The following is a 22,603-nucleotide window of genomic DNA, read 5'->3' on the forward strand; positions in this document are numbered from 1 at the left end:
ATGCAGGGAAGGAGAGAAGGACCCTCCAGACGGACACAAGAGCAGGAGCTGATGCCGAGCCATGGGAGAAAAGTGACAAGTTCACTCCGCAGGAGCATGGACTACAAAATACCACAGGAGCAACAAGACCAGAGAGGCAAGCCACACTGGAGCAGGCAGAGCGCCAGGCCACATCACCTCGTCTAGCCTCTGCAACAGCTCTACGAGGCTGTTATACACATGCCACATCTGGAGTTCAGAGATGGTGATTTACAGGGGCCACACAGCTCCAAAATGGCTAAGTTAGGAGTCAAGCTAGGTCTGTTTGAGACCGAGTCTGTGCTCTGCTCACAGCCCCACGTTCTCTTCTCTGAGCACCAGTTTAAGAATTGGGGGGATTTATTTTTACATCATTGAAGAAAGGCACTGAAGATCACTTAGCTGGGACGTATCATATAGTTTTTATGACACTGCTTAAACGAGAGCCAGCAAAGAGGTCACTACTTGTGGACCAACTCCACTGGTAGCTTCTGTCAATAATATGGTGTTAAGAAGGATTCTGAGGCTTCATCTAGACACAGAGAGAAAGAGTGGTGGGATTAATGAGCAACGTGGGCCATGTGTATGGAAGTGAAGAGGTCAGTAAGAGTCCCAGGCGTGTGAGAGGCACTAGAGCGTCCTGGGTACAGGGTGGATGGGGGATCCAGACTTTCTGAGTTTGAATCTCAGCCTTGAGTGCCAGTCCTATGGCCTTGGGCAAGTTCCTCACCACCTTAGTCTCTTTATCTGAAGGCAGGGCACCTACTCAGAATAAAAGAAATCTCACCTTCTTAGGAAAACTGACAGTTCCAAAGTCATAGGAACAACTGCATCCAGAATTGGTTTTAAATCTCCTTAATTAACCAATGACAACTCGCCTCAGGAAACACATCTCTGAAAGCCAATCAGTGACGGTGTCATACTTTGAAAGGGAGCCAATCAGTAGCGGAGTTACTCCCGTGAACATGCCTGAACACGCTTGAACATGTCAAGAGCATGCTTCCAGGGCTGATGTCAGACCATGCCCATGTCTGCCCAGCACTCCCCAAAACAAGCTCTTCATTTTACTGAGTGATGGTCATTTTGGTCATCTGGGTGATGGATATATTGGGGTTCACTATAATCTCTGTGTATGTTTGAAATTTTTCAAAATAGATGTTGAATATACATATATTGCAAAAACTCTTTCCCCAAATCCCACCTCTCTCAGCCTAAGTGACAAGCCAGCTTCCTGGGTGCAGATACTGAGCAGTGGTCTCCTCCTCTGATGCCCTGACAGTACAATCCATTGTGAGGACCGACTGCACGAACACATGTCACGTGTCTAAGAAGATGCCAGCTGCACATCCCGTGCTCTGTGAGTATCTGTACGTATTTTCATCATTTTCCACCCCTGACTTCATACACGTGGCTATTACCTTGCAGAAACTTCTTCCTGAAAGCCTGGAACCCTCTTGAGGTCTGGTTTCCAGCCGACTCCCTAACGGTGAGGCCCGTGATGTTGTCCAGTAAGAGCAGGTCAGAGAGGTTGGCAGCCGCGGGCGTCCTCGTGTTGTTCACAAACAGTCGCACGTGGGCTGTCGGCCACTCGCTCTGCACGGACACCTAGGGCAGGAGGCAAAGTGAGGTTGGGCTTGCTGGCAAACCCAACTTCCCAAAACGAGGCCCCAGCTCAACTGTGCCCGTGGGAGGGGATTAGGTCTCACAAAGGTTCTAGAATTTATCAGGTTTGATTTCAAAGGCCCCAGGAGAATTTTGACACCCGCTTGCCAAGCTGTTGCTCAGAGATAATTTCAAAGAAACTGGGACCCTGAAATGCAGTGAAATCATGCCCACAGAGAAACTTAGAAGAAAAAACATCCATGCACAGGACCACAGTCAGGCTGGGGAGATTGTGACAACTGGTGTCACCAAGAGAAGCAAACAGTGGCTCTTTCTTACTCTATTAGTTTGAAGATTCAGCCCCAGACAGTCCAGGGCCTCTGACTGCCATTTGATCTCCAGGTTTGCCCCAAGCTGGTCTCCTGTCTCCTGACCAGTCGCCCCCTTCAGGGTTCTGCCTGCCCATATGTTTGAATAGCTCAGGGCTAGGGAGTTCCCTGGTGGCCTAGTGGTTAGGATTCCAGGTTTTCACTGCTGTGGCCTAGGTTCAATCCCTAGTCGGGGAACTGAGATCCCCCAAGCCATGTGGTGAGGCCAGAAAAAAAAAAAAGTTAAATGAATAGCTCAGCTATTCAAAGCCAGTGGCCCATCAGCAGCTTGGCTCCCCACCTGGCCTCTGCGACCTTGCCCTGCTCCCTCTCTCGAACCCTCTCACCACTCCTGTCCTTCCTTCACCCCAGCTCTGCTGAAAGAGACACAGGAGCTAAGAAAAGAGAGGGAAGACATGTATGTCCCAAGAAGAGTGAGCTCTGGAACGTAGTAAATGAAAAAAGCAAGTTGTAAAACTTCGTGTATGGAATACTGGCACCAACGTAAAAAGGGGAAGAAGGAAGGTATGTGTATGTACATACGTGCACACACACACACACACACACTCATAACTGAGTGCAAGTGGCAGGAAACATCTCTAGAAGGACACAGGAGAAACTGGTAGTACCAATTTTATCCAGGAAGGGGAGCAAGACAGCTGAGGGCCTGGGCTGAAATGAGGGCTGTGCAGTACGTGGTCAGCTCAGCAGGCTTGGATTGGCCAAACCCTGCACATCCCAAAGAGAGGACCAGCTCCTGGGAGACTAACCTCTAAAGCCCTTGGCATAGCCTGCCTGATAAGAGTGTCTTTATATCCTACGGCTTTGGGCCACCCCAGGTAGTCTCTGCAAACAATGTGGTTCACGGTGAGGGCCTTGGGCCAAGCTATGTTCAGGTGACCTGAATAACAGAGGTCAGCGACATGGGTGCACATGCCTACGTGACGGATCCTTAATAAAACTCCTGGATTCCATGGCTTGGGTGAGCATCCCTGCTTGATGCCACACATCATTGCTGGGCAAATTAAGCGCCGTTCCTTCAGCTCCACCAGGAGAAGACTGGCTGTCTTGGGCCTGGTCTCCCCAGAACTCTGTCCTATGTGCCTTTTGCTTTGCTGACTGTAATCTATATCATTTTGCTGTTATAAACTGTAACTGTGCGTAGAACCGCTTTTCTGAGTTCTGTGAGTCCTTCTAGGGAAGCATTGAACCTGAGGGTGGTCCTGGGGACCCTCAACGCAGGATCATGTGAAAGCCGTCTCATGAGATTAGTAAGGGTCAAAGACCTAAAAGACATTAAGTGAATTTTTAAACCGTCGGGCATCATATCAATGTTAAAATCTGAGAGAAAATATATACTTTCTCATTTTAAATGATCACAGGGGATTTTCACTGCCAATAATTTTATTGTTACCAAAAAATCTTAGTCCTGGTGCTGCCATATAAAATATAAGATCCCTGCGTGTCGCAACATCACCCGTGTCCAGACATGGGTAGATAACCACGTGATTCGCCAGTTCTTTAAATACATAACTCTACTAATATATGATTTGGGCAAATTCAATGATTTTCTCTTTAAGTATAAACTACCCATGAATACTCACCACTGCACATTTCTGAAAAATTACTCCATTCTCAGAAGTTCCTTGAATGTCTCTTGAAATGTCTCCATACTACAATAAAATATAGAAATCATTAGAAAATGAAAAATATTTCATGCTACATTTGTCAAGTAAAAGTACAAGATGAACTTTTAAAAGGGCCAGGCAGAGGGGTTACTTCTGGCTGGTGTAGTAACTCCCATCAATCCTGAAGATTTTTTAAAAGGAGTATTACAGGACTGGAACTTAAAACCTATGAGGGACGAAGAACGTGGACGTGGACCACACGGGGCTGTGTCCTGGTCTGGGGTGCGTGTCAGTGACACCATTGTCACAGGGACTCAGCAAACCAGGGTTGACACTTCAGCAGGAGGCATGTGAGCAGAGCTATGGAAAAATCCTTTAAGGGCTGCACACATGTCCTGTGTGGGGTACACCAGCCACACGGCAGGGACAGAGTGAACGTGGACCACAGCATGTTGGGGCACCTCCCATGAGCGGGGTGCATCATCAACAGTTAGAGAATCAACCCAGGATTGGGCTCCTCCAGCCCCACGATGGCTCTCCTGGAAGGAGACCAGTGGAAAGCCAGAGCTCGCCCACCAGATGCCAGCCCCGCTGCCCCTCGTAATCACAACTGGTCCCTGTTCATTTCTGCCCTTGCCATATGCCCCGTGACCCCAGGCCATGCCTCCCCGCTGTCTGCCCTGCCTGCCTGCATCTGCAGTGGGTGGAGCCATACTGTCAATCACAGACCACAGCAGCTCTCGGTGATACCAAAGATCATAACAATGGCTATTCTTTCCCAAGTGCCAGGCATATGCCCATCACTATACACATATGAATTCTATTACTCCCATTTTACAGATGAGGAAACTAAGCCTCATGAGGGTTAACACACTTGCCCAAGGCTGCACAGGCAGGAAGCTTGGACTCCACCCCAGGCTGTGTGCTCTGTATCCTATGATCCTCCCACACCGCACACCCCTCTCCAGAGCGTGACCCTCTCATTGTACAGAAGCGAACAAAGACACAGAAAGGGGAAGTGATGTTCCTGAGAACACGCTGACCACATGCAGCAGCATAAGCTGCCCAGGCCTCTGATTCTGGTTGAGTCTCTGTCCACGACCCCACTCTCATGCTCTGACGTGCCAGGCCCCCAGTGCGTCCTTGAGGGCAGACACCTGGCTTTCTACTCTTCTGATCCCCACACAGCATCTTGCAAACGACAATTGAATAAACATAGCTTGTTGGGCAAAGACACACAGGAGGGGGGATGGAGGATGGAGGTGCTGCCGAAAGAGGGGTTGAGTCACCTGTCACTGGAGAGGATTGGAAAGACGATGACCAACATGGTGGGCTGAATGTGGCTCCACATCCTAAAGCCCAGAACCTGGGAATGTCACCCTATCTGGAAAAGGGGTCTTTGAAGATGTAATTAAGCCAAGGCTCTCAAGATGAGCTCATTCTGGATTTAGGTGGATTGGATTTAGCTAGGCCCTAAATCCAATGACAAGTGTCCTTATCAGTGACAGAAAAGGAGAATACACACCCACAGAGAAGAGGCCACAAGAAGGTGGAAACAGAGTAACAGTAAATGTTACATGTCAACTGGCTGGGCCATGGTACCCAGCCATGGTACCCAGATATTTAGTCAAACATGTCCAGATGTCACTGTGAAGGTATTTTAGATGAGAGTAATGTTTAGGTCAATGGACTTTGAATAAAGCCGATGACCTTTCATGAGGTGGGTGGGCCTCGCCCAATCAGGTGAAGCCTTAATGGAAAAGACTGAGGTTTCCCCTAAGGAAAAGGGAATTCTGTGGCCGACACCTTTCCAACCTGAGCATCAGCTCTTCCCTGGGTCTCCAGCCTGCCCTGCAGAGTGTGGACTTGCCAGTCCCCACAATCACATGAGCAATTCCTTAAAATAAATCCCCCCCACCTCTCTCCCTCACATGTGTCCCACCTGTTTGGTTTCTACCAGTTTTGTTTCTCCAGAGAATCCTAATAGAGAGATTGGAGTGAGGCAGCCACAAACCAAGGAAAGCGATCAGAAGCTGGAAGAGACAAGGACGGATCTTCTCCTACAAGCCCCCAGTGACAGCACGGCTCTGCTGACACCTTGACTTCCCACCTCCAGAACAGGGAGAGAATAAATGTCATTGTCTTAAGCCACCAAGTTGGTGGAAGTGTGTTACACAGTCTAGGAAACTAATACAAACATGTAGCTGGGGGCCAAGAAGGGGCTTGTGGCCATGGCAGCCTGTTGGCTGAACGCAGTGGTCCTCAAGGCATCTTAAGTCATGAAAGCTTAGGTGAAAGTCAGCGCTATGTGAAGCCAACACATCACACAGAATATGAAGAACAGCGGGGGCAGGGGCAGTGGTTAAGAGCCGGGGCTCCAAATCCTGGCTCTGCCACTTCGGCCTGTGGGACCCTGAACAAGCCTCTTAATCTCTCCAATCCTCATTTCCTCTCTGTAAAATGGGAATGAAAACAGTACCTGTTTAAGAAACTAGTAATGAGGCTCCAGTGAGATTATGCATAGACAGTGCTAAGCCTCATGCCTGGCAAATAGAAAATATTCGTTAAACACCTAGCCCTATTATCGGTAGCAGCATTTTTATAACAGGAGCAAGTGAATCAGTCTGGTTAAAACAGGACCCCTTGCCCTGCTTTAGAACCAGCAGGGGGGCCCAATGCTCAGATTCACACATCCTGTTCATCTAAATACTGTATATTGTACAGAAGAAGCAGCTCTCTGGAAAGAAAAAGGGATTTACTTCCCAATGATAACTATATTCAGTGAAAGAGGAAGAACAGGTTTTTTTGGAGGAACAAAAGCCTGTGACATTTTCTACACATATGGTCCAAAACTGGCTTCTTTACAACTTCTGATATGTCTTTTAAAGAACTGAACATGTTACTTACCAAGTGGTGTGTTACAGCAGACTCTCTTTTAAACAAGGTCTTCTTGGGCCACGAGGGTATAAAAGCAAATACGGAATGAATCCAAGGCCCAATGGAGGCTGCAGAAGTCGGAGGTGGGTTAAAGACTTCAGTTTTCTTATTGAATTTCATTCCAAATGGTGCTTCTGCTGCAAAATAACAATGCACATGCATTACATAATACAGAAAGGCAGCGGTTAAACTCCAGAGGCAAACCACATGGTACGTGAAGGCACTTGGGAAATCTTTGCTGAGTAAGTGAATAAGTGAGTGAATGAATGAATGACTTACCATCTCTTTGCCAAGAAGATGAGACATTCTCATTGGGAGACACAGAGCTTAAGGACAGTGTTTCTCGAAGTCTGTGCTCCTTACCTGGGCTGTAGGCTGAAATGTACATTCCTGGGCCCCGCCCCAGACCTACTGAGTCAGAACCACTAGGCGAGGGAGGAGCCATAGGTGATTCTTACACACCTGGCATCAGACAGCCCTGCGGTCAAATCCTGGCTCTGTCACTCACCAGCTGTGTCCTTGGGAAACTCATCTGACCACTGTGCAAATTTATATTTTGAAGTGACCTGAATTGTGGAGTTGTGCCTTTTCAACATTTATCTTCTATCCAAATATACACTTATATTGACTGAGAATGAATCCTGTTATTCAGTCTTTCTTACACAGAGTATTGATAGCAAGGTCTTTAGAAGTGCTTTTGAACCCTTTTTTAATAGAATTTCTAAATATATGTAGGAAAAATTAAAATTAAAAAAAAAAGGACGTGGAACTGGAACCCTAGATAAAATCAACATCTTTTTTTCTAGAATAGTACCTGTGGTTGATTCAGTTCATGATGTTGGAATGGGGACAAAGGTGAGCATCGGGGAGTTGACAGCCCTCACATGGGAACAGGCAGGAGCTTTCCCAGGCTGGCTGCTCCGTCGGGATTGTTTCAGTCAATCACACAAGTGGGACAGGACACCCACCTCTGGACCGCAGCCCAGCCCCTCGGGCTAAGGAACAAATGCTTTCCCGGGAGACTTGCTGGATGTAAAATCCTAAGGCCACTCTGGGCTTTATCTCTGGTGCAGGCATCCTGCAGATGCCCCCTGCTCCTCCAGGCCCTCAGAAGGCCCAGCCGCAGGCTCTGATGAAGACCTGAATGAGGCAGCCACTGCTACTGTCCACAGACAGTATAGAAGGAAGTCAAGCTCCGAAGTGACCATCACCACCCACTGCATCATTGCCCAGCGGCCTCCCCACTAGTGCCACTGTCACGTGGGTCACCTGTACTATCTGTGCAGGTGTTTGGATGCACCCCCACTCCTTCGCCTCTGGGCTGCCACAGGCCTGGAAGCCTCTCCCTCCATCCCCTTGTCCTGCTAACTGCCACTCCTCAGGACTCAGTTGAGCAGCACCTCCTCCAGGAAGCCCTCCCTGAAGCCCTCCCAGTGGCCTTAGTCCTCCACCCCCTGCTCTCACTACAACCACAGTCCTTAGTGCACTGCGCTCCCTTTGACCGACAAGTCTGCTTAATCAATGGCTAAAAGGTCTCTGTGATTACTGTGATACCACTTCAACCTATTTTACTCAAATGAAAACACTGGATTTTGTAAAATGTAAAGACTGCAGAGAGTAATAAAAGATATAAAAAGTACTTCTGACTCCCCCAGGAAATGAAATATGTTTATCCCTGGTATAAAAAAAAGAGGTGTATTCATAATCTGTGCCTAGCAGATTCTGGACAAAAAAACTGTTCTGCCTGCCCAGGACCCCTCCCTTCACGGTAGCCCCGCACACACACACACACACACACACACACACACACACATACTAGTCAGTAAGATTCTTAGTCTATACAGAAAAACCTGGATCCCAGCCCATCCTGGTCCCCAAGAGGCCAGAATTAGGCACAGAACCCAGAACACTCTCCCCCCAAGCCCCAGTGACAGGGTCGGGGACTGGCATGGGACCCAGGCTGCACCCACTGGTCTTTCCTGAACTTTTGCCGAGCTACTGGGAAGTCTCTTCCTTTCTGCAAGTGGCAGCAGTCAGACTCCTGAAAGTCTGGGGCTGCCAGTGGCTGTCTTTCCCACCATGTGGAAAGAATGTTCCTGAAAATCACACTCACCAGAGGAAAGCAGGGGCCACGATGGAAAGAGAAAGGCAGAGCCCTGACATATATACACTACCATGTGTGAAACAGATAGCTAGCAGGAACCTGCTGTATGCACAGGGAGCTCAGCTCGGTGCTCTGTGGTGACCTAGATGGGTGGGATGGCGGGGTGGCAGGTGGAAGGGAGGTCCAAGAGGGAGGGGATATATGCATACATACAGTTGATTCACTTCATTGTATAGCAGAAACTAACACAACATTGTAAAGCAACTATACCCCAATTAAAAAAAAAAAAAAAAAAGAGAGAGAGAGAAAGGCAGAGCCCTGAGAACACCATTCTCGCATCCAGAAGTGCCTAGGGCCTGCGAGGTCCAGTTATAGGGACCAACAAATTCCTCTTTGCTTAAGTTAGTTTCAGTTGAATTTCTGTCACCCAGTGTGGTAGGCTGAATGACAGTCCCCAAAGACACCCAGGTCCTAATCCCAGGAACCTGTGAATATATTACCTTATATGGCAACAGGGATGCTGCAGATGTGATTAAATTATGGGCCTTGTGATGTGGAAGTAACCTGGATTACCCAGGGGCCCATAAATGTAATCCCAGATGTCCTTAAAGAGGGAGGTAGAGAGAGATCTGAGAGGCAGAAGAGAAGGCCATGTGCCCACTGAGGCAAGATGCTATTCTGCTGGCCTGGAGGCTGGAGGAAGGGGCCATGACCTGCAGAATGCAAGGGATACAGCTCCAGATCCTGGAGAAGGAAAGGCCTTCTTCCTAGGGCCTCAGAGGGAGTGAGGCCCTGCCGACACCGTGACTCAGACCAGTTAGACTGATTTTGGACTTCTGCCCTCCAGAACCATACGAGAATACCTTTGTGCTGTTTTCACCACTAAATGTGTAATAACTTGTTACAGCAGCGAAAAGAAACTCATACACTTGGCTAACACAAACATTCTGCATTTTCTTTATCAGATGCCTTCGGGGGGAATGAAGACAGACCACCTTACCCTGAATTCTGGGCTGTGCACCCAAGCTCCAACCCGCTGCTGTAGAAGGTGACACATTGCCTTGCTCTGTAAGGCACGCTGGTGAGCAGGGGGCAAGGGAGGCAGAAGTAGGAGGGCTATGGCTTTAGGGTCTGGTTCTCTCTCGTGGTCAAATCAATAAAAAATCAACCAAAAGAAAAACTTACCTGCAGTCAGAAAGTGAGAGCTTTCTGCACTGGGACAAATCCCATGGGGCAAGTCCTAAAAAGAGTCAAAAGGCACAAAGACATTAACGAAGAACATACTAGGAGTGGTTGAAAGTCATTTTTGTAAATGGCTCACATGGAGAGGAGCTGCACTTTTATCCAGAAGTCTGATATAATTCTTTCTAAGTTGATCATCCCACCAGCTTTTGAGTACAGGATGATGTAACTGCATTTCTGGGAGCTGTCTAGGGAGACAGCAGAGTGTAGGGAAAATTTCATATAGTTGGACAGACCTGAGTGCAAATCCCATCTCTGCTTCTCACGAACCCTGTGATGCTGGGAGAGCCTCAAGTCTCTGAATTCCCAAGATGCTGCAAGTTTTCAGAGTGGCACATAAAACACTAGCCTGGGAGTCTGGAGAACTGGATTCAAACTGGACCATTTACTCGCTGTGTGTCCTTGGCCAAGTCTCTCAGCCTCTCTGAGCCTCAGATTCCTCCTCTGAAAAGTGTGGACCTCAAAGCCTCCTCCCAGCTTGCTTCACCTCGTTCAGTGATTAAAACTTGTCTAAATGGGGCCCAGCCAACCCCTCCACTCTACCTTTGTAAAATACTGAGCCTTGGAAAGGCCCAGACCCCACCACTATAAAATAATAATAATAATTACTGTTATTGTAGTGCCCTGGCTACAGCCCTTGAAATGGGCCAAGCCCAGTGCTGTTCACAGCAGCATTATTCACAATAGCCAAAAGGTGGAAGCAACCCAGTGTCCACTGACGGATGGATAAGTAAAAGTGGTCCATGCATACAATTCTACTTATAGGAGGTATGTCAAATTCATAGAGACAGAAAGTAGAATGGTGGTTGCCAGGGGCTGGGGGACAAAAGAATGGGGGGGGGTTGTTGATTAATGGGGACAGAGTTTCAGTTTCACGAGATGAAAAGAGTTCTGGAGATGGAAGCACAACAGTGTGAATGTATTTAACATCGCTGAACAGTTAAGAGGGTAAATTTTGTTATGTGTCTTTTGCCGCAATTACAAATATAAACAAAGAAATAAATAAAGCAGATCTGTGATTACCTAGAAGGAACTCTAATATACATCAAGTAAGATCCCTAGGTCATAAAGTTATGAATAATATGGTTTCATTTAATAAAAATGGCATTTTAATATGTTTAAGACATTATTATATATTTAGTAATTATATTTATGTATTTATATTATCTTTATTTTTATATAAATTACAGTTAGTTTACTAGTATATATTTACATATTTACTTACATATTTAATAACTTGAAAGTATATCTATATATATGTAGATATTTAACAATATACTTAATACTAATTATTTATACATTTAATATATAATTACACGTTTAACAATATACAATATCATAACCACACATTATTTTTAAAAGCCACGAAAGGAGTATGCTGAAGACTTAGACTTTGGGACTTGGGGACCAAGTCTGTGCACAGTAGAGGGGGGGATCCCTTGTTTCCGCACCACTTATATTGTTTCATTTCTTGTAAGAGGAGCGTGTGCCCATGTGTCATTGCAACAACAGCAAAAACGAGAACAGAGACTGAGTGACCAGACACTGATGTGGATGGAATAAGTCTGTGCTGCCATCTGGCAGGAAAAAAACATCTCCTAAGAGCACACATCCAGCCTGTGCATAGTGACCTCCTTCTAACAAGTACAGTGCAGGGGGAGGGGGTAATTTCACAGTGGAGCAACCTGGCCAGCGCTGGTCCAGCCAGGAGTTCAAGGTCAACACCGACAGCGAAACATCCCAGAAAACTTCCTCTTAATTGCTAGTCTCTACTTCTGAAATTGAAGACCGTGGCATAGTTTCCAACTTATTTAATATTTCTTTCCCTTTGACTGGGAATCCACTAAAGAATCATTTTTGTCATTGTGTGTTTCATTTAAAGAAACATTTACTAATATGATCATTTTTACTGTGTGGGCAGATGTCTGTTCCCAATTTAATTCCTGGAAGCCAGGAAGAATTCCAAGCAACTCACAATTATTTGACAGTTTTCCATCTTTTGTTTCCACTGGTAGAAACAGCCTTCTTAAATGTTCAACTCTTTCAAATAAATTAATAATATCTTGAATTTATGTTCATGTCTAATCTAATGTTCCCAAACTGGGATAATTTCTAGTCAGAGAAAATTCCCCAAAGCTGTTTTGTAGGACAAGGTGTTCTGTACATTATTTTTCATGTGGCTGCATATCATTATAAACATAGAAACAACAGTTTAATGTATCTAAATCTGTCTTCCTTTGATGCTCATAAATTGAATATGCCCTCAGGACCATGTGGGTGTTTTTTCACTGTTATAAACTATAGTGAAATCTGAAAACAAACAAGTGAAAAAAAATAAACACCAACAGCGATAAATCATGTTACTAGATGCACCAAGATGAATCCCAACAGAGGGCACCCTGAAAAATACCTGCCCAGTCCTCCTCTAAACTGCTGAGGTCCTCAAGACAAGGAAAGTGACAGCTACATGTAAAGTGGTGTCCTGGATGGGGTCCTGGGGCAGAAACGGACATTGGGTACAAAAGCTAAGGAAATCTGAATAAACTATGGACTTTTACAATAGCATATCAAGGTTAGACCATTAACTGTAATAAATGTATCTTACTAATGTAAGACACTAATAGTAAGGGAAACTGTGTATTGGGGAGAATATATATGAATTTTCTTTACCATGTGTACAATTTTTCTAAAATCAAAAACTGTCCTGAAAACTAAAGTCTGTTAACCAGAAAAGACTAGAATTCATTCGTGAGGTCTCTGGGGCAAACAGTGGTGCCATGGGGCACCCAACTCCCACACACGTCTGCCTATACGACCCCTGCCCCTGGAATTCTCCATCCATTCTTTCACCCAGCCTTTGCCGCACGGCAGGCTCTGTGCCGGGTCCCTGACCTCACCGAGGGACAGAGGTCCCCCTCCCAACAGACGCTTCCACTTGAGGGCGAGGGGCAGGATCCCAGGTAGCAAATGACTCAGGAAGCCCTCAAGTGCCAGGGACCCTTGGCTATGGCTCCCTGAGGTCTCGCCAGATCCTGGGTATCACTAGCCTAGGGGTGACGCTCTGGGGGCTCCTTGGCCACCGTGAACGCCTGCTCTCACACACACCACACCAACTGCCAGTCAATACCCACCTTCAATATCCAGCCTTCCCCTCCCTGGTGATCCCCCTCTCCAAGATGACACAGCTCCTGACAAGGTCACCAGGACCTCTACAAGGCCTCAGTTCACAGCCAGTTCTCCATCCTCATTGCACACAACTCACCAGCAGCATTTGGTATGTGAGTGTATTAGCATCCTATGGCTGCTGTAACAAATCATCACAAACTGAGTGGCTTAAAACAAACACATGTTTATTACTGTACGGTTCTGGAGGTTAGGAGTCTGACATGGGTCTCACTGAGCTAAAATCAAAGTGTCTGCAGGGCTGCATTCTTTTCTGGAGGCTCTGGGTAAGCCTCTTCCAGCCTCTAGAGGCAGCCCACACTCCTTAGCCCACGGCCCCTTCCTCCATCTTCAAAGCCAGCAGCAGTGGGTTGAGGTCTCCCAGTGCATCCCTCTGACCTTCCAATGTCACATCTTCTGACTCTCTCCTGCCTCCCTCTTCCAGTTTTAAGGACCCTTGGGATTACCCTGGGACCACCGGGACGTTCCAAGATAACCTCCCTTTTATAAGGTCAGCTGATTAGCAACCTGAACACCATCTGCAATGTTAATCTCCCTTTGCCATGTGATGTAATATACTCACAGGTTCCAGGGATCAGGATGTGAACATCTTTGGGGAGCCCTCTCTCCCTGAAATACTTTCCTCCCTTGACCTGTGGGTCACAGTCTTGGTCTCATCTCCTCTGCTAGATGCCTGGCCCTGGTGTTGCTCCAGGCCTCTGCCCTAAGGCCTCACTCTTCTCAAACCATACTTACTCCCAAGGGCAACTCAGCCAGGCCCTGTGGGGTTAAAGGCCTGTGTACACTGTCCACTCCTTGATATAGATCTCCAGCTCAGATTTCTCCCCCAGATCAAGACTCACCCATCCACCACTCTCCTGTACATCTCTACCTGGATGCCTCATAGGTATGTCAAACTCAACAAGACCAAATCAGAATTCCTGATGGCCTCCGAGGTTTCTGCATGTTAGCTAATGGTATCTCTAGTCTCTCATCTGCTCAGGCCCAAGTCCGTGGTTTCATCCTTGACTCCTCTTTTCCTCTCTCTCAACCCACATCCAATCCCAGCAAATCCCCTGGCCCTACTTTCAAAATATATCCCCAATCCACAACTTCTCAGCAGCCCTCCACTAACCTCCCTGGTCCATTTCACCTCCATCGTCTGCCTGGTCTCCCACCTGCCTCCTCTCTTGGTTTTTCTTTCCACCTCTGCCCTCTATCCTCTACTCCCACACCTGCCATGGGGATGCTTTAAAAAGACGAGTCAGAGCAAGTCACTTTTCTGCTCAAAACTCACCCATGGCTTCCATCTAACTCAAAATAACAGCCAGTCTTAGCCATGGGCCACAGGGCCTTTCCTGATCTGGCCCCTCCTCATCCTCTAGCTTCACCTCCTCCCACTCCTCCCTTCTCCCCCCACCCCTGCTCAGGCCACACCAGCCTCCCTACCGGTCCTGGGCCACACTAAGCACTTCCCACCTCTGGCTTTTGTCCTTGCTATGATCTCACTCTGGAAAGTTTTTCTCCAGAAGCACCCATGCCCCTCCTTCATTCCATCCAAGGCTCTGCTCAACTGTCATCTCCTAAAAGCGCCTTCCCTGACCACCCTGTCTAGACGGCGCTCAAGGCCATCTCTGCCAGCCCACTTTGCCCACTGTATTTCTCTCTACAGCCTGACCACCAATTGCCACACTATAGATTAACACCATTTAGTGTCTTTCTCCTGCCCCAAGAATGCAGGTCTAAGAGCAGAGACTGTCTTGTTCCCTTGTATCTCAAGCACCCAGAACAGTCTGGCACCTAAGGGGCCTTCCATAAACACTCAGAAGCCTCTTGTCCACTCAAGCCTTCACTGTTTTTCTCCTTCTGACGAACTTCCAATAGCACTTTCTGGGATGATGGAAATGCTCTATGGTCTGGGCTGTCCAATATGGGAGCCACTAGCACATGGGGCCATCGGGCACCTGAAACGTTTAAATTCAAACAGCCACAGCGTGGCCGGAGCCAATGTACTGGACACAGCAGTTTTAGAACAACTGGGAAACAGTTGTAAACTGGCTGTTAGCTCGTCCTTTGCAGGAGGGGAGACATAATAAGTTAATGTGAGCATTTGGGTTCAGGTTTTCAAAGCACTCTTTTGCAGAGCCTAGCAACAAGCACCCACGTAAATGTTCTGGCATTGGCTTCCCAAAGGAAAGATCAGTGAGGACAGGTGAGTGAGCTCTGAACGTGGGGGCCATTGTGAGAGCACAGGACAGGCCTGGGGGTTTGGCTCCCTGGGCCTTGGTTTTCTCATCAGCAAAATGGGCCAGATACTTCCCACCACACCAGACAGGAGCAAGTGAAAGGACCTTGTGAAAGTGTTCATCATGAGCTTTATAAAAGCTCAGTAAATTGACACAGCATTACTTTGTCTTCTCTAGTGAAAACCTAAGAACTAATCATAGACAGTGAAGGGAATCTCATTTAAGAGACCTAAAAATCTGTAGCCAGTGTAGCAGGCACCCTGGGGTCTACAGGTAGAAAACTCAACAGGACAAGAGGAGCCGGGCCCTGGGGGAGGGCTGGGAGGACCACAGGGCAGCGATGGGCCAGACCACTGGACAGACATTCCTGGGAACAGAAGCCTGGATTTGCAACAGGGGTCAGGGTGGAAAGGGGATATAAGTGGCGAGCGGGGGGCGGGGCAGAGTGGTCAGGTGTATACCATGGACAGGTCACCTAGAGGTGGGGGGAGGAATGGATGGGAAATTAGGGTGTGAGGGTGACCCAGAGGAAACAATCATCAAAGGCCAGAGGCTGAGGGGTGGGGACTGAACCGAGTGGATGCAGCCGGGTGGGCGAGGGAGTGGGGAGCAGACATCAGAACTGATTAGGAGGAAAAGGCAGGGGGACTGGTGACCAGATTTGGCGGAGGGAGAGGGGAAATCTAGGGTGACAGCCAGAGCTCTGTGCCCTCCCAAGTTAGGGACCACACAGGAAGGGGCAGGGTGAAGTAGAAAGTGGCTAAATTTGCAGTCACAGAAAACCCCAGCAATAGTGTCTTTTATCAACTGCTACACTCTCCCGAAGCACTCACCTGTGTACGATGCTCTACCTACATTCCTGAACTCATCTAAACTCTCACATCGACCCTCTGGGGTGGACTCTGCAATAGTTACAGATCAGGAGACCGAGGCACGAGAAGTGACGCTACCTGCCCGAGGTCACAGAGCTCTTAGGCTGCTTAGAGTGAACGACCCGGCCTCTGGCAAGGTCCAAACCCACAGCCACCAGCCACAACGCTGTCTCCACCTTTCCAGGGAGTTTTCTGGCCACAAGCGGAAAGGAACACGCGTTGCATCCTACTCAGATCCCGCCCTCCCTTTAGGGTAATCTCCCTAACCCGAAGGGGCCTCCCCGCCGCGGGTATAGGGTGAAGCCAAACTTCCCAACTCAGACCCGAGACTGGGGGCGGGCCCTCCTTACCTCTGCGGTCTGCTCTGGCCCCACCCCGGGAGCCGAGCGGGGATCCAGGGAAGGCTGGGCGCCGAGGGGGCGCCAGAGGGGACCCGGGTCCGCGGGGAGCCGGCCTCGGTCCCCGTGCCCCGCGGGCAGCGCCAGGGCGGCAGCCAGGAGGCCTCCGGCCAGCACCCACGTGGCGCGCCCCCGGGCGCCCGCCGAGCCCATCGCCAGCCAGGGACGAGACACCCCAGACGTGGCGAGGGAAGGCCGAGTTGGAGCAGCTTCCGGACCCCAGGCCCGCCCCGCCGCCGAGCATGCTCAGTGAGAGCCTCCGCGGAAAGTTTTCTGGAACTGACATAGGCATCTGGGGCTTGGCGGGACGGGAGGAGGCTGAGGACCGAGACAGGCGTGGGAGGGAGGGAGCCAGGGTGGCGCGGCGGGCGCTGGGCGGCCACACTTGAGTTTGATCGCGCCCCAGCCGGGGGGTCTACCAAAATCAGATTGGGTGACCCCTGCTTCCAAAGATTTCAGGGTCTCCAAGTGCCCCTCCATTAATGCCTCCTCCGTTCTCTAAGTCTCAGCTCAGACTCACCTCCTCCAGCAAGGCTTCCCTGACACACACACACCGTGCTGAATCCGGAGTGTGCCCAGGCCCACCAGCCCCCTATTAGAGAACTGTGAAACTTTTGGAGAGGCAGGGTCATGGGGATACAGGACAGCAAGGAGGGGGGCTGAGAGGGAAAAGGCAGCTCAGAGGCCAGAGAGAAAGGCTGCTGTTCATGTCCTGTTGCGTTCTGTTCAACCCAGTGAGGTTCCCACTGTGTGAACCCTTGCTGTGGATGAGCCCTTGGACATGTCCAAGAAGCCACCCTCACATTCCCCCAGGAGGGAGGGGTGGGCAGGTAGTCAGGACAGCCACTGGGGGACCTCTCTGGGGAACCAAAATAGGAGAGTTGGTGTCTGGAGCCAGGAGGCAGCAGCTGAGCAAACTCCCAGAACTCTCCATGGCAGCAGGGTTGTTACTACCCTGGGCCCGCAGCGACAGCTTACACCTCTTCACCCTCCTGCAGCCTTCCTGCAGGGCAGCCTGTCATGCTGTCTGCAGCCTCAGGCCAGGAAGCCTGGCACCTGTGCTCCTTCTTACCCTGCCCCTCCGAGGACCGTCCTTTCCTGACTTGACAGGGACAAGACAATGGGGTTTGGGAATCTGACAGTTTATTAGCCAAGCTTTCCGCACGAGGTACACTGTCCTTGCGGGTACGCAGTGTGTGCCAGGAGTGAGACAAGGCCAAAGACTAAATGCTAGCATATTGCTGGAGCATTAAGTCTATTAGTGAGTAAAGGATGATTTCGATATGCAACCAATTTTATAATAAAGTAAGATGCAAAGAATACTACATTTTAAGAAATAAAAGCCTGAGTATCCAAAGATATAGCCAGCATAAAGCAAGAACTTCTGGTTATTGCCCTCATACATGTTCCCAGGAGCCTTGGAGATGCTCCTAAGGAAACATTTAAGAAGCACCGCATGGCAGAGAGTGTGAGTCCTGAAACCAGACAGACACGGGTGTGAATATATGTGCCCAGTTTCCTATTGCAAGACCTTGAATGAGCCACTTCTCCTGTCTGGCTGTCAGTTTCTTCATCTATAAAAAGTAAATCTAGATAATAGTTCCCATCTTGCCAACTTGGAAGGAGTGAAGAGGAAATGATGGAAAAAACCAGAAACTTGAGCTGGATGTCCAGGTTAAGGACACAAAACCCCTCTCTGGATCCCCAGAGATCCCCATGGTACCCCTGCTCTGGCCCTCACAGGGAATTAAGCTCCAAAGGTTAGGGGTGTGAGTGCATTCGTGCGCGCCTGCACGTGTGTGTGTGTGTGTGTGTGTGTGTGTGTGTGTGTACCCCAGCACCCAGAAAGAGAGCTAGCATCAGTAAATGTTGCTTAAAGAAAGAACAGTTGCTGAATTCTTCTGCCTATCTCCCCACACAGCTGTGAAATCCTCACTGGCGGACCTTGTCTGGTTGGTGGCTGCCCTGGCGCTGGTTCAGACAGCAGGGTCTCTGGAAATGCTGAGCGAATGAATGACCACGCGGCACCTCCTGGCTAGCAGGGGCTGAGTGTAACAATCTCCCTACACGTAGTCTTAGAGGAGAGCATTGACCATCCTGGAAGAAAATAGCATTAAAACAGGAGTCTGCAGGCAAACAAGTTCAGAGGCAAGGCCGGACTGTGCGGTCCAAAGGGGGCCAATTGGTAGAGGTCAGGGGCAAGGCTGAGTCAGACTTGCAATGTATCACTTAGTGCTGACCCTGATCCTCATCAGGAGGAAGGGCGCGTAATAGTGCCCATCTCCGAAGGTTGTTAAGAAAGTTACTCGGATCATCAGGCTAAATGCTTAACAAATCCTAAGCACTCAATAAACAACCCAGCACCACCCTCCTCCCTGGCTGTGGCCCCCTCCCCCTCTGGAAGACAAGAGGCCCGTGCAAAACAAGACTCCTCCCAAAAGGTCCTCCTGGCTGAGAAGCACGCCTCTGGCCGGGCATGCTCAGTGCAAAGGCAGGGCTGGAGGCGGGGGTGGTTCAAAGTTTTGGGCGGAGGGTCCAGGCTCCTCCCTCCGGCTGGGCAGCGCCGGGAAGCCGGTGGGGAGCTGGAGGAAGGAGGCAGCACAGGCCGGAGGAGTCGGCGGAGTGCGCCGCGCCCCTGGCCCGCCGGGGACCGGGTCCACTGAGGACCTGGCGGGGATGGAGCTCCGAGCGGCGGGCGCGGGCAGCGCGCGGCGGCGGGTGGGATGCGGCGGGCCGGCCGCCTGAGCACCCCCGATGGCCCGTGGCGCGGCGACCTGCGGGAGCGACGCGCGGCTGCAGCTGGGCCGGGACGCGGTGCGGCCGGCGCCCGCGCTTCTGGTCCCCGCCGTGCTGCTGGGCACCGCACTCGGCCTCGGCCTCGGCCTCGGCCTCTGGCTCGGCTGCCGCGCCGCCCGCCCGCGTCCGCCGCACCAGGTGGGTCGGCCGAGCGGGCAACCGGGGTGTGGGGCGCGGGGGCGCGGTCTTCCTCGGCCCTGTGGTCCGGGTTTCCAGCCCCCTTCTCCGAGTCCATTTGAGCGTGATCTTGGGCATCGCTCGCAAAAGGTCTTGCCCTGGGGCATTCCCCTTCTGCTCCGGGAGGCGGCTGGAGACAGTGATTTCAGAGGGAGCCGGCCAAGTGACAGAAGGGCTCTGGCTTGGAGTTGCCCCGAAGTGTCTGCTCCATCTGACAACGCTGTGTGACCTTAGCTGATGAAGGCCTCCAGGCCTCAGTCTCCTCATCTGTAGCACTAAGCATTTGGACTTATGGGCGGAGCTCAGCGTGGTGGACAGGAGGGCAGGGGATTTCCCCGCCCCTGGATGTCCATTCTGCTTCCTTGCTGTGTGCATTACCCAGTTAGCTCCTCTTGAGTCCCAGCTGCTACATCAGCATGCATTCAACATTCGACCACACAGCAAAAGTTTGCTGAGCACCTTCTACTGCCAGGCATGGCCTAGGGGCTTAGACACTACATCAGTGTACAAGATAAACCCTGCTCCTGCCCCTGGAGGTTCACAGCCTCTGGATGGACAGATTACAAGTAAACACTTGATTATAACACAGCCCCATCATGAGTTCTGTGATGGGAAAATGAAAATGCTAGCATTTATTGAATTCTGGCTGTATGCTGGGTGCTGAGCTACACTTTCTACCTGAAAATGATCTCACTGACTCTCCAAAACAGCTTGTGAGCTTGTTCCATTAATGTCCCCATTTTGCAGATGAGGAAACTGAGGCACAGAGAGGTTAAAATAACTTGCCAAATGACAGGCGTGTGTGTCTAACCCCAAAGCCACTGTATAGGAGGTGGATGGGATTGGTCACAGGTGGCTGCCTGAAAGGGATTAATGGATGCTTCATATGGCAGTTATTGTTATGGAATCGGATGTTGTGTGGAAGTATCGGGCATACAGCAGGCATTCCATCAGTGGTGGTATGATCACTGTTTTAGGTCCCTGCTGCTTTGACCTCTTTGAGGGATGAAGTCTGGTGGGATCTGAGATAAGGTGGTATGGTTTTGTTCCCCCATTCCTGGCCCACATGAGAAGGGGATGCATCCAGCAGATGTAAGCATCTCACATGGCAGGTGAATTCAGGGGCGTGTCGTGCTGCAAAGGGGTGATAAAAGTTGAAATTAACATAGTGCAAGATGCTTGTAGGTAAGTTTGAGGTTGTCGCATCCCGCTGGTGATTAAGAGACACTGGCTCCTTGTGTGAAGAGGGAAGTAAGACGTCAGAGCCTTTCCTGAGTGTCAGGCCTCTTGCCAGGAGTTTGCAGGCATTTGTTTCTATATTCTCACTCCAAGCCTTTGAGTGGGGGGACTGTCAGCCTCACTTTCCAGGTGAGGACATCTAGGCTCTGCAAGGTTGTTCTCTGACCAGGGTCACATGATGAATGAACAGTGGCTGAAATTCAACTGCAGTCTGTCTGAACCCCTAAGTCAGAGTGTTTAGTCATCCGCTACCTGGTAAGGTGGTAGTTAGTATCTGTCTTAGTCTGGGCTGCTATAACAAAAATACCATCAACTGGGTAGCTGATAAACAACACAAACTTATTTCTCACAGTTCTGGAGGCCGAGAGTCCAAGATCAGGGCACCAGCATGGTTGGGTTCTGGCTAAGGTCATCTTCCAAGTTGCAGATGACTGACTTCTTGCTGTGTCCTCATATGGCAGAAGGGACAGGGGAGCTGCTGGGACCTCTTTTATCAGGGCACTAATCCCATTCATGGGGGGCTCCACCCTCATGACCTAATCACCTCCCAAAGGCCCCACCTCCAAATACCATCACCTTGGGGGTTAGAATTTCAACACATTAACTGAGAGGGAAAGGGACACAAACATTCAGACGATAGAGTAGCCCATTTCGCAGCTGAGTAAGCTGAGGCTGACAGAGACTCACCAAGCTGTCCGGGTTTGCACAGCTGGTCGGTCACAGCTGCACTAGTCCAGTTGAGGGTGGTGGTGGCTTAGACCAGATTTGTAGCGATGGAGGGGGCTCTGGCTCAAGGGTAACGCTGATTGGGTTTTCTGATGGTTTGGATGTGACCTTTGTAGCACTCCTTTCTAAGTGTCCTCCTTTCCTCCGTCTCCTGCCTCTAGTTTCTATTTCTAGAATAGAAGCAATATGACTGTCCTGGTTAAAAACCTCCAGTGGCTCCTGGTTGCCTACACGAGATCACGTCCAGTTTCCTCGCATGGTATATAAGGCGACTGACCTTCCCTGGGGCATGGGCGCCCATGCATCCAGCCACCCAGAATCCCCTTGATCCCCAGATGTCGCTGCACTTCTGCACATCTGTTCTTTGCCTCTTGTCCCACCCATCCTTCAGGACCCAGGAAGAAAACCATGTAGGGAAGTGTTCCCAACCTCAGGCTGGATCAGACACTTCCTCCCTCTTGGGTCCTGGGCACTCTGTTCTCCTCCTCTGGTCCAGGTCACCCAGCTCATAATTCTGTCTTGCACCACTTTCCCTTTGTGGTTTCTGTTTTATTTTTGTTTATTAGTTTTATTTATTTCATCATTAAAACTTTTTTTTTTTGCATCAAAGTTACACATGCACATAATTTAAAATGTTCATTTGCAACCATTTCCCACTTTTCAGAAGCCATCTCGTTCGACTCTTGTTCAGCTGGCTATTTTGGTCATTTACTTCTAAATAACCTGCTGACATGGCTGCTTGACTTCCCACTGCGGAAGTGCGGAGTGATTTAGCTCTCTTTTCTCCCCTCCTTCATATTTACACCCTCCTTATCCACCATCACCACCTCCCTGTGTGGTTATGGGGTAATTATGGTGAAATCAGTATTTGGTGTTTTCGTTATTACAATTCCATAAACATAATTCACTGTCAGCCAAGGATCCGCTGTACTTATGATTACTTTCCTTTTTTGCACAATACTTTGTTTTCCCTGAAATTAATAATTACCCGTTTTTTTTCATTTGCTTAGATTCTGTGTACTTATCATCTGTTTAACAGTAAACTTTCCCCCATTTGTCTACATTTTCTTTCAAGGCATTTGAATACA

General features: G+C 49.4%; 2 protein-coding genes across 9 annotated transcripts in view; one reads left to right on the forward strand and one right to left on the reverse strand.

The window, feature by feature from the left end:
- The window catches only part of EVC2 (EvC ciliary complex subunit 2), a 144,927-nt gene extending 128,103 nt beyond the window's left edge, over positions 1-16,824 (reverse strand). For 2 of the 4 annotated variants that reach the window (XM_082462752.1, XM_082462750.1), the window contains exons 1-5: positions 16,530-16,823; positions 9,843-9,897; positions 6,524-6,690; positions 3,593-3,661; positions 1,437-1,623 (exon numbers count right to left, since the gene is read on the reverse strand). In XM_082462752.1, coding sequence (XP_082318878.1) covers positions 1,437-1,623; positions 3,593-3,661; positions 6,524-6,690; positions 9,843-9,897; positions 16,530-16,730 — 679 coding nt within the window. In that variant the 5' untranslated portion in view covers positions 16,731-16,823. Of the gene's footprint in view, positions 1-1,436; positions 1,624-3,592; positions 3,662-6,523; positions 6,691-9,842; positions 9,898-16,529 lie in introns of all 4 variants that reach the window. The other 2 variants (XM_082462748.1, XM_082462749.1) reach the window with 2 other exon arrangements.
- Positions 16,825-19,097: 2,273 nt separating this feature from the next.
- Positions 19,098-22,603, forward strand: part of EVC (EvC ciliary complex subunit 1) — an 82,378-nt gene continuing 78,872 nt past the window's right edge. For 2 of the 5 annotated variants that reach the window (XM_082462772.1, XM_082462773.1), the window contains exon 1: positions 19,099-19,511. In XM_082462772.1, coding sequence (XP_082318898.1) covers positions 19,332-19,511 — 180 coding nt within the window. In that variant the 5' untranslated portion in view covers positions 19,099-19,331. Of the gene's footprint in view, positions 19,512-22,603 lie in introns of all 5 variants that reach the window. The other 3 variants (XM_082462770.1, XM_082462771.1, XM_082462774.1) reach the window with 2 other exon arrangements.

The sequence above is a fragment of the Balaenoptera physalus genome, assembly GCF_965194825.1.
Source record: "Balaenoptera physalus genome assembly, chromosome: 5".
In the NCBI taxonomy this organism is placed as follows: Eukaryota; Metazoa; Chordata; class Mammalia; order Artiodactyla; family Balaenopteridae; genus Balaenoptera; species Balaenoptera physalus.